Raw genomic sequence first — 18,414 nt, 5'->3', positions numbered from 1 at the left:
TCTCACTACAAATTGCTCAGAATTGGCAAGTACATGCACTGCAGAAACTAAAGCCACCAGCAGATCAACCAGAAATCAAATATATAGAACGCTACTGTAGGCTTCAAGAAGCTGTTTGTATTCTCCTATGGCTATTTTCTAGCCAAGTATCAAAGGAAGCACACTACTATGCCAGATGAGATGACACTGAGTTAGTGCCTAATAGAAATCCAACCCCTACTGAATTTTCCCACTTCAGCCTTTGCTATGGATATGTGCGCCACTAAGCGCAGAACACAGCGGTCGCAAGTCTCACTACAAATTGCTCAGAATTGGCAAGTACATGCACTGCAGAAACTAAAGCCACCAGCAGATCAACCAGAAATCAAATATATAGAACGCTACTGTAGGCTTCAAGAAGCTGTTTGTATTCTCCTATGGCTATTTTCTAGCCAAGTATCAAAGGAAGCACACTACTATGCCAGATGAGATGACACTGAGTTAGTGCCTAATAGAAATCCAACCCCTACTGAATTTTCCCACTTCAGCCTTTGCTATGGATATGTGCGCCACTAAGCGCAGAACACAGCGGTCGCAAGTCTCACTACAAATTGCTCAGAATTGGCAAGTACATGCACTGCAGAAACTACAGCCACCAGCAGATCAACCAGAAATCAAATATATAGAACGCTACTGTAGGCTTCAAGAAGCTGTTTGTATTCTCCTATGGCTATTTTCTAGCCAAGTATCAAAGGAAGCACACTACTATGCCAGATGAGATGACACTGAGTTATTGCCTAATAGAAATCCAACCCCTACTGAATTTTGCCACTTCAGCCTTTGCTATGGATATGTGCGCCACTAAGCGCAGAACACAGCGGTCGCAAGTCTCACTACAAATTGCTCAGAATTGGCAAGTACATGCACTGCAGAAACTAAAGCCACCAGCAGATCAACCAGAAATCAAATATATAGAACGCTACTGTAGGCTTCAAGAAGCTGTTTGTATTCTCCTATGGCTATTTTCTAGCCAAGTATCAAAGGAAGCACACTACTATGCCAGATGAGATGACACTGAGTTAGTGCCTAATAGAAATCCAACCCCTACTGAATTTTCCCACTTCAGCCTTTGCTATGGATATGTGCGCCACTAAGCGCAGAACACAGCGGTCGCAAGTCTCACTACAAATTGCTCAGAATTGGCAAGTACATGCACTGCAGAAACTAAAGCCACCAGCAGATCAACCAGAAATCAAATATATAGAACGCTACTGTAGGCTTCAAGAAGCTGTTTGTATTCTCCTATGGCTATTTTCTAGCCAAGTATCAAAGGAAGCACACTACTATGCCAGATGAGATGACACTGAGTTATTGCCTAATAGAAATCCAACCCCTACTGAATTTTCCCACTTCGGTCTTTGCTATGGATATGTGTGCCACTAAGAGCTAAACACAACGGTAGCAAGTCCCCCTGCTAATTCCTCACAAAATGGTAAAAGATGCAAATTAAAATAAAAAAAGTAGAACGTTATTGTAGCCCTAAGAAGGGCTGTTGGGTTCTTTGAGAATCACTCCTGCCTAACAGTAAGCTAATAGAACACCCTAACGCTTTCCCTGACCAGCAGCAGCTCTCTCCCTAGCGGCATCCAGAGACAGAATGATCCGAGCAGCGCGGCCAGCGGCTAGTCTATCCCAGGGTCACCTGATCTGGCCAGCCAACCACTGCTATCGACGTGTAAGGGTACCACGTCATGCTGGGTGGAGTGCAGAGTCTCCTGGCTTGTGATTGGCTCTGTTTCTGGCCGCCAAAAAGCAAAACGGCGGGAGCTGCCATTTTCTCGAGCGGGCGAAGTATTCGTCCGAGTAACGAGCAGTTTCGAGTACCCTAATGCTCGACCGAGCATCAAGCTCGGACGAGCATGTTCGCTCATCTCTACCTATTTCCCTAGAACTGATATTAAATTTATTAAACAGTAAAAATCACAAACACATTAGGTATTGCCGCGTCTCAATGTTTCCCGTCTACCAAAATATAAAAACGGTTATTGCTGGAACCACACAGCCAGCACCCTTTAATATATAGCCAACACCCTGTAGTATATAGCCAGCCAGCCCCCTGTGGTATACAGCCATGCCCCTGTAGTATACAGCCAGCCCCCTTTAGTATACATCCAGCTCCCTTTAGTATACATCCAGCCCCCTTTAGTATACATCCAGACCCCAGTTTGCCCAGTACTTAAAAAAATAAAACCCCCCATCCTTACCCACTCCTTTGACTGCAAATAATTAAGCTTATATCAATTTACCATCCAAGTTAAGGCCTTACTAGATCCTCGTTTTATTGTTAATGATGGTATGAAACAATATCGATGTAACCGCTGTATTCTGGGTACTGCACTTGAGCAGCACAGAAGACACGGACAAAAGAAACACTGTAAAAATTAATGATGCACCATCGTATGTTTATATGTTAAAAAAGAGCCACAAGATGTGCGATATAATGTATCTGATTTTTATTTTCTGTGCTTCAATAAAAACAGTTTTCAAACAAAAAAAATAAAAAAATAAACTTACAAACTCACCTTTGGGTGGTAGCGATGCTCGTCGCGGCTCTTCTTCTGTCTTCTCTGCGATGCTGCGGTCCCCACACCTTCTCTTCTGTGTTCTCTCTGCTGTAACAGCTGGCCGTGCTGCGGCCATCCACTCTGTCAGCCGGCGCACACTATGATGCGGCCGGTGATGACGGCATAGTATATGCCGCTTCTCTGCCGGCTGTTACAGCAGAGAGAAGACAGAAGAGGAGCTGCGGGGCATGGAGCATTGCGGAGAAGACAGAAGAGGAGTTGCGCCAAGCATCGGGGAGCCGCACCGGGCATCAGGGGTGCAGGAAGGTGAGTATGTAAGTTTATTTTTTACATTGACTCATGTATAAGCCGAGGTGAGGCTTTTCAGCACATTTTTTGTGGCAGTATATTAGATAATTACTTGAGGGGGCCAGGCCCTAAAATTCATGTGGCACGCCAATATATTAGAAAGGGCCATACATAGTTAAATTAATTCATTAAAAGGGTCTATGTATAAATTAAGCCATGGGGGAACCATATATTGTGTAATTGGGAGGGTTATATATATAATTAGGGGTACAGTATTATTCAGGGTCTGTAGTAGAGTAATATATCCAGGGGACACAGAGGTTTTATTATGGGGTATATTTGGGGTGGTGAGGCTTATTTCTGTTATCCAGGTGCCATTATACTGTGAGTAACTGTGGTATTTTTAGTTGCACAGTGTGGGGCATGTGCTGCCAGGAGCAGAAGACATCTGGTGGAAAATTCTTCAGCCATAAGTTACAATGATTCTGGCCCTGAAGGAGGAGACATGTCACCTGGGAGGTACTAGATGCCACTTCTGCCTGCGTCAGATCAGTATTGTACTCACAGATTAACCTTCTAGTGTGAGACAGCTTTCAGCTTGTATTGTACATGTACTGTTATATTCATAGTCTCCATAGTGAGCCAGCATTGGGGTGTGGGGTTATTGTTATCAGTTATTGTTATGATTTTCAGCACCTTCTTATTTATAACACTGGTGCTTTGACTTCACTGTTTGCAAAACTCCCTGTTCTTTGACATCTGTGTGTGTATTAACCCCCAGTTCTGTGATATCACTGTGTGTGTATTAACCCTCTGTTCTGTGACATCACTGTGTGTGTATTAACCCTCTGTGCTATGAAATCACTGTGTGTTTGTATTAACCCTCTGTGCTGTGACTTCACTGTTGTTGTGTATTAACCCCCTGTGCTGTGATATCACCGTGTTTGTGTGTTACCCCCTTGTGCTGGGACATCACTGTGTGTGTATTAACCCCCTGTGCTGAGACATCACTGTGTGTGTGTATCAGCCTCTTGTGCTGGAACATCACTGTGTGTGTATTAACCCCTCTGCCTAATAGGTAGGACCTACCTAATGATTTATTCAAGGAGAGCCCTGCCTAATGAAATACTAAGGGGGAGACTTACCTAATGAAGTACTATGGGGGAACCTGCATAATGGATTATGTATGTACAGTGTGGTCACTTGTGGTGAGAGGGCTATATATGATATATGTGGAGGTACAGTGTGCTCAGTTTTGGTGTGATGGGTATATATGATATATGTGGGGCACAGTGTGGTCAGTTGTGCTGTGAGGAGTATATATGATATGTTTGAGGGCACAGTGTGGTTAGTTATGGTGTGAGGGTTATATATGATATATGTGGGGGGCACAGTGTGGTCATTTGTGGTGTGAGGTGTATATATGATACATGAGGGGGCACAGTGTGGTCAATTGTGGTGTGAGGGGTATATATAATATATGTGGGGGCACAGTGTGGTCATTTGTGGTGTGAGGTGTATATATGATACATGAGGGGGCAGAGTGTGGTCAATTGTGGTGTGAGGGGTATATATGATATATGTGGGGGGCACAGTGTGGTCATTTGTGGTGTGAGGTATATATATATGATACATGTGGGGGCACAGTGTGGTCAGTTGTGGTGTGAGGGGTATATAATATATGTGGGGGCACAGTGTGGTCAGTTGTGGCATGAGGGGTAAATATGCTATATTTAGGGGTATAGTGTGAACAGTTGTGGTGTGAGGAGTATATATATGTGGGGGGTACAGTGTGGTCAGTTGTGGTGTGAGGAGTATATATGATATATGGGGGCACAGTGATATTAGTGGTGGTATATATAATATATGTGGGGGCACAGTGTGGTCAGATGTGCATGCGAGGGTCAGGTATGAGGAGTATATTGGATGATGCCAACCAGGTCTGTTTTATAAACATGCAGAGATAAGTTGTGGCTGTCTGGAGGATCAGACAGAAGGGAAGAGACAACATCAGGGACGTCACCTGTAAGTCATTGGATTACACTGCAGCCTCTGTGCAGGACTAGTGTCTACTACAATACGGTAGCTATATGGTGGCAAATACTGGTCTGCGCGTAGATTATCATTTAGCAATGCAGTATTATAAATATATAATAACAATATGGTTAAAGATCAATGGAGATAAATGGAGTTTATTGTTGGTAAATTATTGGTAATACTGTTCACGTTGTGCTAATCCTGTGGGTCAGTTTCAAGGGATCATTTGCAAATTGTAGAGCTATTGTTTGGAATATTGGTCTTATGGTTCCTAAAGGTAGGAATTTATCTAAAACTAAAGATACCATTATTTCTAATATCTCTAGAGCTTTGAAACTGTGTAACTATGTGATATCTTTTTACATATATTGTTTTGGGAGGGGGCCCCATATCGGCTGCCGAGTTGGGGGTGCCCAATCCTAAATGAGCTGCTCCATACCGCTGGAACCCTTGATCTGGCCCTGACCATACATCTTATATTGAGCTTCCTAGTGTTTACTGTGCTTCTGTGTTTTGGATTCTTTGACCTTTTGTCTTCTGACCATCCACTTGTCTCTTGATTCTGTATTGTGTTGTCCTCTTGGCTTTGACCAGTATTTGTAATACTATTCTTATATATTTTTTACTTTTTTACAGTTAAAACTCATTTATTTTTACATAGAAAACCACACTATAGAAGCAAAAATCTTTATTCACAGTATTAATTAAATGCTTATTAAAAAATCTCTTATTTACAGCAAAATTTATAAGATATAAATAAAGGTAGTTAATATATGGGTTGTATGAAAAATTAATTTGTGGCCTCTAAAGTTTTTTGGGTTTATGGAGCAAATATGATTATCAGATCAGTAGTTACAAGAGATACAAGAGAAAAGACTGTCTAAAAATAATCCCCCTTATCCCTCTTCATAAAAAACATATTAATTTTATTCTAAGTGAATATACTGGATGTTAACATTTTTGTATCTTAACTTCCTCCCAATCATGTTTTATAGATGAGGACAGGCTGAACATGACTGAACAATTAGACCTTGACCAGTATATGGAGACTCTTTGAAAGCTAAATGCATAGATAAGGAAATAGAAAGTTAGTCAAATATTGGTTTCTCAGTCACTACAGAAAATAAATTCATAGAAACCTGATGAATAATAAACTAACTGTAGGAATTTAGTCGGTATATATCACTGCTCTGAGGTATCACTTTTTACATATATATTTTTTACAGTGTTTTGAGCAATAAGCAGGTCCAGGTCCAGTAGGTGGCACATTAAGTTTGTAAACTTGTTCTTCACAAGGCAATGCTGCTTTTCTTGTGTTTTCAAGGAATTATTGCATCCTGAAACCATTGCTTAACATCAGCTTTGTTCTCATGTACCCAGATGATATTAGCTTGTGTCTTCTCTATGGCTTGGTCCAAAGTACGAGATGCAGTGCCAAATCCAACGTTGTTATCAGTATTAAACTGTTTAAATTGTATGAGCTGAAAAAAACAAGTAAAGACAGATGTTGATTGGTAACCAGAAAATAATTGGTTGACACTGACACAGAGGACATAAATCTATTATAAGTTCCTATATGGTTTTTTGTCTCATATTTTTAATTGAAGGTTTTTTGTTTCAAATACAAAGTATAGTCTTGTATATTCATTGGAAACGGAGTTTCAATATGCTTGATGTATACAGGACTCAGTATGAATTAGGCGTTGAAACCAGTTATATAACAATAACAAGAACATAATGGAGAATAGTGCAAGTTGAGGGTTTAGAATAACAGGCTATCCGCATATATTAGAAATTATAGTTCCTATTTTCTTCCATAAAGCCCGTAGAGGGGGGCAGTTCCACCACATATGGTGCATAATACCGGACTCTCCACATCTCCAGCAGCTTTCAGGAGAGTCATATATCTTTGCGATACTGGGAAAGCCTCCCCAGTATATAGCCTGCGGATCCTGCCCCATAGTATATAGCCTGCCGCCCATATGCCCCTGTATATAGCCAGCCCCCTGCCCCTGTATATAGCCAGCAGCGGGGGAAGACGGAAAGTATAAGCAGAGTTTGGGTATTCAGCACATTTTTTTGTGCTGAAAAACTAGGCTTATACTCGAGTATATATGGTTTTTATTTTATGAACTCCTTCTAGTGGAAGGTTTTTTTTTTCATTTAATTCAATAAACTAGAAATATTGCAAAAACAACCAACAATAGATTGTAGACTGTGTACTAGAAATATTTCTACTTACCTGCTGCAACTCAAAATCTGTGGAGAATCTTCTGGTGACTCCATTAAGCAGATTACCAAAGGACATTCCAGCTCCAATTCTAGCAAAAACAAGTCAAGGAATGAATCGAAATGAATAAGTAAATAAATGGAGCATATAATAAATGTGTAAATACATTTAAAAATAAATAAGTTATAAAAATAAGATTTATCATTTAATTTTTCCTTTCAGACACTATGGCAAATTCACTAACACTGCCAAGTAAGAAAGTATTAAAACATGATATGATGTTTCTGCTGGATCATGACATGGTCACTTAGTCATGGTCACTTAAATGATAACTTTGTGTTCACCACTCTTCTAAAAGCATAATGGGAAATTTGTTTAAGAATTTAAAAAGTGTCTAAACAGGAACACATTACACCCAAATTCTGGTGCACTTTGCTTAGTAAAGCTCTCCTACCAATAGCCATGTGTTCGTATATATTCAGATGGATTGGTTAGTTCCCTAGTTTATTGACATAGACACTATGGCGCTAGAAAAGTTATAACAGTCTTTACTTACTCTTTAACAAGGGTTCCCCAGTTTGCTCTAACAAAGTCCCAGCTAAGGGCTTGGCCAATCACATTATTAGCAACATTGGTAATTGTGGTAAGCATATCTTGTTTGCGGATTTTGTTGCCGACCAAGGCATATTCCAGGAGTCTGTGAATTGTAAGTAGGAACTTATGAGAACAAATCTTTATTCTATATACTTATACCAACATGTGTGCATTATGTTCCACATTTATTACAAAAATCTTACTTTTTTAACTGAAAAAGTGAATTCTTCATACATACATGCATGCATGCCTACTTTCTTTTCAAAAGAGTCACCCATTTATGCCATAAAGAGAAACCACATATGTCATAAAGCCTACCACAGTTCAAATCCTCCCTTTGCACGCAGTTAAATTATGTTGAAAAAGTAAAATTTCCTTGTTATCTTCATCCAATTTCTATCTCTTTTATTGTTACTGTAAAATGGTCACCAGCTTTTCAAACTCCCACTTGCACCACTGGGCATTCATAGTATCAAACACACTCAGACTACTGAAGCATAGTGTGGATATAGTCCTAGGAAATGTTGGTGGCCTTAAAACGAAAATTTGCAGGTGATCAAAGGAGCCGCAGCAGAAAGAAACAAGGTTATCTTAGAGAGTGCTTTAACCTCCTTAACCTGCTATTACGCCATGGAGCTGTAAATAATGAAATAATGTATGAAGAGGGATTGTCATACAGATGTGGGATTTGCTACATATTGACGCATATTGAAAGCTGCTGACAGCAACAGAAATCCAGAGGTGATTGGGCCTCTTGTTTTTAACCGTCGCTCCACATCATGCTGTTCATTTTGTACAGAGTTGTTACAGTGTGCCATGGGCACATTGTAATAAATCATGTGTAAAAATACTACTGCACTGCAGTCTATGGTAGGAATGATTAAACTGTCTAGGGTTAAAGTACCCAGGGGGTCTAAAAAAATTAAAAATTAGTAACATTTTTTTAAAAAGTTAAAAAAATTAAAAACATTAATATTCAATTCTCCCCGATTTTTCGCACTGTTGAACTCCGTAACGTAAAAAATAGTGCCCAAATGTCTGAATCGCCACTTTTACGCCATTTTACACAAGAAAAAGTTAATAAAAAGTGATCAAAAGCTCACACAGTCACCACATTTGGAATTTATTTCCAGCTTCCTGGTATACGGCATGGAATAATGCCATCACTGAGAAATACAATTTGTTACACAGAAAATTAGCCCTCACACAGTTCCGTACATGAAAAATGTATAGATTTTTGAAGGTGGGGAATGAAAAATGAATGAAAAAAGGCTGCAACATGAAAGGGTTAAAGTGTGTTTTTAGACAGCAGGTCAGGAAAGGGAATATGTCTCCATAAAGAGCCAAATGGCCCTATTTAGCAAGGTACAGTACTTGAAGGTGCTCTTATTACTGATTATTACAACCACTAAAAAAGCCCAAGTCAACTTGTGCTCGCTATTAAAGCAAAAACATTTGACTTTGTTATTGGAGACGTTCCTTTAAAAGCATGTCAGCTTAAGGATGGGAAACTACTAAAGAAAATGTCTCAGATTTTCCATTTCTATTACCTATTCAGGATCCAGGGTTCTCTACTGCACGCCAGACCTGCTCGCAGTTTGTCAGCCTCTTGAGCATTAGTCGTTTTTGTGAACTCTTGCCATAAGAAATTCCATTCTTCTTCTCCCCCTACTGCTATGGCATTGCAATAAATGGTGGACCTCAGATTTGGATGAATACTGTTTGAACAGACAGAGAAAATAACATTACTGAGTGTTTACAGATAAAGATTACTATTTCACTAAGGACCATGTGGTAGAACTAAACACTACACAGCATTTAGTCTGGACAAGAGCTGCCTACAGTCTATCTGTAGCGGTGCACCAACCATGAGGCCAGTTGAGTCTCTTGCCTCAGGTAGCACTAACCATAGTAATATGGGGGGCAGCATCAGGGGAGTAGTCACCTGAAATAAAGCACGATCTGACACCTAAAATAATGGATCTTCACACCCAATGACAATGCATGGAGAACCCACTTGCTGAAAAAATAAGCTGATATATTATTTCTGGATGAGGCGGAGGGGGCACCGTTCTATAGCTCACCTCTTGCAGTTTTGGTTCATCCCTGTATATATATATATATATATATATATATATATATATATATATATACCGGTATATATATCTGTCACATTATGACAGTGTAATGGCATGGCTAGATGAAACAATGGGAATAAGCTTACAATCAATGAGATGAAACAATGGGAATGAGTTTACAATCAATGAGAGGAAATAATGGAAATGAGCTTACAATCAATAAGGTAAATTGATTATGGACTCTAAATCTTATGCCTATAATATATGTGTATATGTGACTGAAGAGGATCATATTTGTGTCAATTATGGACTATAACTGCAAGACTCTTGTATATTGCTGATTTACCTAAAAAAATATGCAATATTCAAAAATTATCTGGATTTCCTTCATATGTTTATTGATTTCCAGACATTTTAGGGATGAGAAACCATTAACTGTAAGGGACTTTTAGAGGTGGGTTAATTGTCTATGTTGAGCTTTAAATCCAGACCATGGACAGTGTGGAACAAGCAACATTTAATCCTACTTTCAAATTATAAGGATTTTTTTTGTATAATAAATCCAACTTTTAAGTTTATACCTACCCATTGTTTCCTCCAGTCCTCCACTCATTAAAGAGCTTTAAGGCCAGATCTCCACAGTCTTTGATTCCATAATTACAAGCCATACTGACTGCATTGATTTCATTGTATCTGTGGATAAAAAAATATAATAAAGACGGAAACTTAATGATTCATAGTATAACAATACCATATATTAATACCATTAAATTATATGTTAAATCCCATCAGTCAGCCTTATAATGTGTCCTGTATAGAGGCTATAGCTGGTGCCATACTGCACAAATCATAATTCTAATTGGCTTCTAAAAGCATTGGCAGAATACACCAGACAAAGAGTCATGTAATATATGCACTAAAAATCTATTTTACTTTTGTCCTTTATTTCTAAAGCTCAGTTAGGTTCATAATAACCTATTAGTGGGAAGGAACATAACAACTGTGATTAGAATTGAAGTTTTATAGTAATTGTACTTACTGTTCTGTTAAAGTTGCAGGTCTTTCATTCCAATTATTTGTCTTGTTTTTAAAATATTCAAATAATGGTGTAACTTGCTGCTTTAAATAAGTCTGTGAAAGACATTTTACAAAATTCACATTGGTATTTATCGATATCAGCTTTTATTGTATTACAGGCAGATAGGGTCTGTAGGTTTGTTCTTAAGTTGAATTTGTATGTAAGTCGGAACTGTATATTTTAGCATTGTAATCCCAGCCAGAACTTTTTTGGTCTCTGTGACAATTGGATTTCAAAAATGTTGGGTTGTCATTATAACCAGGATTAACAATAAAGCTTCATTACAGACACCTTTGATAACTGTTACAGCTGATCATTGTAGCCTAGGACTAAAGTACAATAAATTACCAATATCCAGTGGTCCATTTGTAACTATGGGTCGTATGTAAGTCGAGTGTTCTTAAGTAGGGGACTGCCTGTATATATAATTTTATATATATACATATATATATATATATATATACATATACACACACACATATACACACATAAATAAATAACACAAAGGGGAGTGAGAGAGCCTAAACCTGAACCTGCAAGGGTTGCAGAGAGCCGGCAGTCCAGAAATAGAACACTGTTCAGACTAGACTGAAAAGCACCAGATGGAATGTCTCAGCCTGACAGTTTGAACTGCAGAAAACAAATAGTAGGAATATGGCAGAAATTACAAGACAGTGAATCCAGACCATTCTGATGGGTATGTACTACTGGCTTTGGTGACAACCTTCCCAACTTACTCTTTGATTTCTCAAAAGTTTTTTTAGCTATTAAATTTATAAATTCACCTTTTTACTTTGATAACAGTAAAGGTAATAAGGACAGACTTACCTTCATTGGTCCGTACACATCTGAGCGATCAAACATCTGAGTAAAGTAACTGAGACCATTGATAGCGGCCTGCCAAGGCATGTACTCCACATCCTTGACCAGAAATTTAGTTGTTTCTAGTGCTTTCGTAGTTTGTATTATCTGGGCTCTGGAAAAAAGAAGAAATTGAAAAACCCACATTGATTGCTTAGTGGGTAAACTCTTAACAATGTGCTATCAAAGCTGTGACCTATCTGCTGCTTCCCCTACTGTCCACAATGTACATTGACTTTTCAGGCTATACTTACAGGCAATGTATGCTCTATCTGGGTAAGGAATATGCAAATATATTTTCTGAGATGAGTAAAAGAAAACTCACATAAGTCTGGTAGCACCTCACATAAGTCACCTCCCTATGCATCAATGTCTGGCTTTTAAGAAGCCTTGTGACATGACATTGGATAATAACCAAAAAGGTGATTCAGTTCTAATAGAAAGGTGAGAGGCCATATGTATCAGCTGTCTATGTGGGTTCATGAGGGAAACCTGATTTAGATACTGCTAAAAGCGTAAAGAAAGGAAGTACTGCCTAAGAAACATTTTATTTAACCCCTTATCACCGACACTAGTTTTCAGCTCAATGACCAGACTCGATTTTTCAAATCTGACATGTCTCACGATAATTGGTTATAACTTCGGAACGCTTTAACATATCCGGGTGATTTTGAGAATGTTTTCTCGTGACGCATTGTACTTCATGTTAGTTATAAAATTTAAGTGATACGTTTTGCGTTTCGTTCTGAAAAAAAGTGAAAATTTGGCAAAAGTTTGTAAAAATTCTTCATTTTCCAAGTTTGAAATGTTCTGGTTTCCAGACAGGAAGTAAAACTACCCAAAAAGTTTGATAATTAACATTTACAGAATATCTGCTTTATGTTGGGATGATATTTTATGCTTCCGGTCATTTTTCTAGGATGTTATGAGGTGCAGAACTTTAGGTGCGATTTTTCTTATTTTCATGAAAATTGCCATAACTCACATTTTGAGGGACAACTCGGCTTCCAAGTGACTTTGAGAGGCCTAAATAATAGTAAAACCTCATAAATTACCCCACTATAGAAACTTCACCCCTCAACGTATGTAAAACAACTTCTATTAAGTCCATTAACCCTTTAAGTGTTTCACATGGGTTAAAAAATATGGACCTGCGATTTAGAAACTATGGAATTTTTTTGGAAATACATTCATTTAGGCCAAAACTGACATTTTCAGAATAAATTAAATGATGAAACGCACTGCAACGCTTGATGCCCAATTCCTCCCGAGTGTACTGATACCCCATATGTGGTGGTAAACTGCTGTACGGGCGCACGGCCGAGCATACAATGAATGGAGGCGCCGTCCACAGCAGATTTGTATTGTCACATTGTACGACCTATAAATTTTTATTTTTTTTGGTAATGCGATCATATGAGGGCTTATTTTTTATGGGATGAGATACAATGTATAAATAATTTATTTTGGGAGTCTAAAGCTTATTCATGAGATTTTATTAACTATTTCAAGGGGGACACAAACAAAATCATCAATTTTTATTTTGGATTGTGAGCATTTCCCCCCCCCCCGCTCACCGTAACATAAAAATAATATTTTATCTTTATTCTCTGGTTCACTACGATTGCGGTGATACCTCATTTATATAGTTTTTCTTATTTTGCTCAATTTTCCTGAGCAAAACCAATATTGGAGAAAATCGCATTGTTTTTACTATTGACAACTTTTCAGGGCCATAACTTCTGTATTTTTCTGTTGTCAGATCTGCTTGAGGGCTTATTTTTTGCGAAAACAGTTGTTCTTTTCAGTCGTATCATATTAGGTACCGTAACTTTTTTTGATCACTTTTTAGAACATTTTTTGTGATGGTGTTTGATGAAAAATTGTATATTATGGAAAGTTTTTCGAGTTTTTTTTTTACGTAGTTCACCGAGCGGGTTGAATATTGATTTAGATTTTGTTGTACAGATTAATACGGACGCGGTGATACCTCATTTATATAGTTTTTCTTATTTTGCTCAATTTTCCTGAGCAAAACCAATATTGGAGAAAATCGCATTGTTTTTACTATTGACAACTTTTCAGGGCCATAACTTCTGTATTTTTCTGTTGTCAGATCTGGTTGAGGGCTTATTTTTTGCGAAAACAGTTGTTCTTTTCAGTCGTATCATATTAGGTACCGTAACTTTTTTTGATCACTTTTTAGAACATTTTTTGTGATGGTGTTTGATGAAAAATTGTATATTATGGGAAGTTTTTCGAGTTTTTTTTTTACGTAGTTCACCGAGCGGGTTCAATATTGATTTAGATTTATTGTACAGATTAATACGGACGCGGTGATACCAAATATGTACGTGTTTTGTGTTTTATATACTTTATTTGCATTTTATGTGTTACTGGGGAGATTATGGGACTTTTATTTTATTTATTTATTTAATTATATTATAAAAAGATTTAATTTTTTTTTTTTTACTTTTTTACATTTTCTACTTCTTGGCTTGAATAAGCGATCATCCGATCGCTTATTCAAGCCTTTACACTGCAATACACTTGTATTGCAGTGTATAGTGAAAGTAACTGAGCATGCTGCGCATGCTCAGTTACTTACAGCCGGGTCCTGCCAGGAAGGCAGGACCCGGTGAGAAGAGGAGCCGACAGCCCCGGGTCACTCGTCGGAACCCGGGGCAGCGGCAGGAGGGATCGGATCCCCCGGTAAGCACACCGGGGGGGTCCGATCCACGGGGGACACACTTGCACGCCGCGGTCATGCTTGACCGCGGCGTGCAAGGGGTTAAACACCCGGGATCGGAGTTTTTCCGATCCCGGGTGTTAGTGCCGGGTCTGGGCTGTGATATCACAGCCCGACACCGGCACCAGCGAGACCCGGTGTCCCGAAAACTTCTTCTGATGCGCCGCCGTAGAAAGGCGTCGCATCAGAAGAAGTACCCTTAATGACCGCCGTAAAAACCCGATAGGGCGGTCATTAAGGGGTTAAATACTATACTTATCATCTGCACAGCTTGCAGTTTGACATTTGCATTGTTTTAAAGATTTGTCTCATAATTAAACACAATGGACCACATTTACTAAAAACAGTGCAGTCTGTACTATGTGGCGTTTGCCGGTGTTGTGTACAGAGGGCGACATATAGATGAATTGTGGCGCAGGTTCATAATGAATCTGGTACCCTCTGCATAGAGTGCACCTTTTTTGTATAACTTGGGGGGTGTGACACACTTTTGTCGGACTCTGCATGATAAATGTGGTGCACAGTCCGACTGAGCACCGGAACACCCCCTTCAGTGACACAATTTGTGTTGAATAATAGTTAAAGACTAGTGCAGCCACAACACAAAAGGGTCACGTGCGACACATCGGTGGTGCAGACACTTTTTAAATACATGTGCAAGAAGTTTGCACATAAAAGAATGTGCAGTCTGACAGAAAACTGGCGCAAGGACCTTAGTAAATGTGCACCAGGATATTAGACAAGTGACACAATAGAGATCCATTACTCACCTGGCTAAATTAAATGCATCATCAATGATCTGGGCTCGGTTGATAATAGGAATGGCCTGCAAAAGCAAGAATTGTGTCCTGTTACTTACAGGAATTCCACCATAAAAAATCCAGCATGAAAAACCAGGGGCACTTACTCAGATCCAGGCACTGTGATTGTGGTAACCGTCTTATAACAACACTGGCACAGCGACCTCACAAAACATCTGAGGCAAAGTGACAGGAGTGCTGAACGGCATTAGTAGAAATGCACTTGTATCTGCCAAACACGACTACTTCATTATTCTTAGACCTTCTATATCTCACAACCCCCCAAAAAAAATACCCATCCTCTGGCACCTCTACCCACCCTCTATCATTTCAGCTAAGGAATTTACCTCACACTTAATTTGCCTCATTTGCCTCAAACAAAATATACAGCATCAGCAAAAGTTTCAACCTTCACCCCCTGCAACCCACCCAGGATATCCAATCTGCAACCCTGTTGCACGGCCATACATGGAGCTACAGGCACAGTACACAGCCATACATGGAGCTACAAACACAGTACACAGCCATACATGGAGCTACGGCCACAGTACAGAGCCATACATGGAGCTACAGGAGCATTACACAGCTATACATGGAGCTCCAGCAGCAGTACACAGCCATACATGGAGCTACAGCAGCAGTACACAGCCATACATGGAGCTACAGGCACAGTACACAGCCATACATGGAGCTACAGCCACAGTACACAGTCATATATGGAGCTACAGCCACGGTACACAGTCATATATGGAGCTACAGCCGCAGTACACAGCCATACATGGAGCTACAGACGCAGTACACAGCCATACATGGAGTTACAGCTGCAGTACACAGCCATACATGGAGCTACAGCCGCAGTACACAGCCATACATGGAGCTACAGGAGCAGCACACAGCCATACATGCAGCTACAGCAGCAGTACACCGCCATACATGGAGCTAAAGGCACAGTACACAGCCATACATGGAGCTACAGGCACAGTACACAGTCATACATGGAGCTACAGCCGCAGTACACAGCCATACATGGAGCTACAGCCGCAGTACACAGCCATACATGGAGCTACAGGAGCAGTACACAGCCATACATGGAGCTACAGGAGCAGTACACAGCCACATATGGAGCTATAGCCACACTACACAGCTATACATGGAGCTACAGCCGCAGTACACAGCCATACAAGAAGCTACAGCCGCAGTACACAGCCAAACATGGAGCTACAGGAGCAGTACACAGCCATACATGGAGCTACAGGAGCAGTACACAGAAACACATGGAGCTACAGGCACAGTACACTGTAATATAATAAGATGTTTTCCCAGCGATGATTGGACACAGTTAGGGTGCATTCACACTGCCATTGTGGGGACGCATATATGGCTGCAACCTTGGCTGAATGCTGCAGTTATGTATGGACCTCGATTCTGGCTCTGGGTGTCTTATGTGTGATAGAACGTGATTTACACTTCAATTAGGAGTAGTCTGGTAGTCTTTCTTATTACATGAAGGGTGGGCCCCCCAAAAAATTTTCTCTGGTGGGCCCAAGGTACACCAGTCCGACACTGGTCACACCCATCCTAAAGAAGCCATCTCTGGACCCATCTACTCCGCTAAACTATCGCTCTATTTAACTACTTCCATTTGGTTCAAAACTCCTAGAACAACATGTCCATGTCCGTTATCTTTCCACCTTTCATCCAACTTTTTCCTTGACAAACTACAATCTGATTTTCAACCCAATCACTCCACTGAGACTGCCATGATGAAAGTTTATAGCGATCTACTGTCAGCCAAGGCAAAACAACACAACTCTACAATGTTACAATGTTACTTCTACATTTCTCCTCTCCTGTTTGTTACACAGTTGTGAGTGTTATGCTCTCTCCCTGGCTATAGTATACTATGAGCAGTATTGTCAAAGATCAAGCTGAAAGTTTAGGGGTTAATCTTCCCATCTCAGAGATGTTTAATCAAACACAGGGAAATTAGATGTGGGCTCATGCAGTTTCCATAGGTGCACACTGTACAGACAGGAATACTGGCCTCTATGGGAAGGAGCAGCTTGATGTTTTTTACAAACTTACCAGAATTTGTTAATTAAACATATTAGGAAAATGTTTACCACATCCCCCCCAAACACATTATACTAAATTGTCATAAATGACTGTTATACTATAGTATCAGATAAGTGATTTCGTATACTTTAACTTTCTGTGTTGATCATGAACGGTTACTGAATTCATTGACTTCTCGATGACATTTGTGTTTTGTCAGACTATAGGCTCCCGAACATATCCCCATGTATTTCTAATGGCTCATACATAGGGACATGGTTTTGATGGACCTGTGTGCTGTCCTAGTGCCTGAGCTGCTAATTTTAGGGGGTTCAGTTCCTATTTCTTTTCATGTCTGAAATTGGGCAGCGTTTGCTACTGTCATTGGCACTTGAGCAAACCTGACACGCCGCTGACAAACGGGTCAGTTGTTGCACATATTTTAGAAATTAGATTTTATGCTTTTTTCATTCGGGCACATATATCATAGTTTCTTTTTTCTTTGTTGTATAATTGAGACATGAGGAAGGTCTTTGTTGTGCCTTATGTATGATCATGTCTTTTTTCATATGATACATGTTCAGTTTTGCCCAGCCTGTCAGGTGCAAGTTTTGGCTTCTTTTTGAGACTTTTTGTTGCAAATGTCTCAAATCCTCATGTACACAAGCCACGTGAGGAGTTATATGCAGGAGTGGACACTACTGTAAATTTTGGATTTGAGGCAGTGTCCTGCATTTTTATGCACTGTAGTCACACACCAGGGAGATGACGACATATGAGGCTGCAGTCACACATGGTGTTAGGGGTGAGGTCACATGTTAAATAATAATAATACTAATAATAATTACTTTATTTATATAGCGCACACAGATTACGCAGCCCTACACAGAGCTTGCCATGTTGTTTGGTTGCGTTTTCATTGCGTTTTGAAAGACATTACAACAGCTGAGGAGAGGTGATTTGACTTATTACATTACTGTTAACATTTGCATTTACAAAACGCACATGCTAACGCATTGTTAACATATGTGTTAATGCTGTGTTACCACATGCATTTTTTAAATGCAAATGTTAACAGTA

At 39.6% G+C, this 18,414-nt stretch overlaps 1 protein-coding gene across 1 annotated transcript in view; it reads right to left on the bottom strand.

Annotated features, from left to right (window-relative positions):
* Nucleotides 1–5,667: 5,667 nt before the first annotated feature.
* Nucleotides 5,668–18,414, bottom strand: part of LOC140125688 (aminopeptidase N-like) — a 45,142-nt gene continuing 32,395 nt past the window's right edge. The window contains exons 13-20 of the mRNA XM_072144551.1: nucleotides 15,250–15,305; nucleotides 11,698–11,845; nucleotides 10,831–10,922; nucleotides 10,377–10,484; nucleotides 9,264–9,431; nucleotides 7,676–7,816; nucleotides 7,132–7,210; nucleotides 5,668–6,370 (exon numbers count right to left, since the gene is read on the bottom strand). Coding sequence (XP_072000652.1) covers nucleotides 6,209–6,370; nucleotides 7,132–7,210; nucleotides 7,676–7,816; nucleotides 9,264–9,431; nucleotides 10,377–10,484; nucleotides 10,831–10,922; nucleotides 11,698–11,845; nucleotides 15,250–15,305 — 954 coding nt within the window. The 3' untranslated portion in view covers nucleotides 5,668–6,208. The remainder of the gene's footprint in view (nucleotides 6,371–7,131; nucleotides 7,211–7,675; nucleotides 7,817–9,263; nucleotides 9,432–10,376; nucleotides 10,485–10,830; nucleotides 10,923–11,697; nucleotides 11,846–15,249; nucleotides 15,306–18,414) is intronic.

Source organism: Engystomops pustulosus, chromosome 4 (genome assembly GCF_040894005.1).
Source record: "Engystomops pustulosus chromosome 4, aEngPut4.maternal, whole genome shotgun sequence".
NCBI lineage: Eukaryota > Metazoa > Chordata > Amphibia > Anura > Leptodactylidae > Engystomops > Engystomops pustulosus.
The sequence above is the reverse complement of the archived record's forward strand: the minus strand, read 5'-3'. Positions and strand labels throughout refer to the sequence as shown.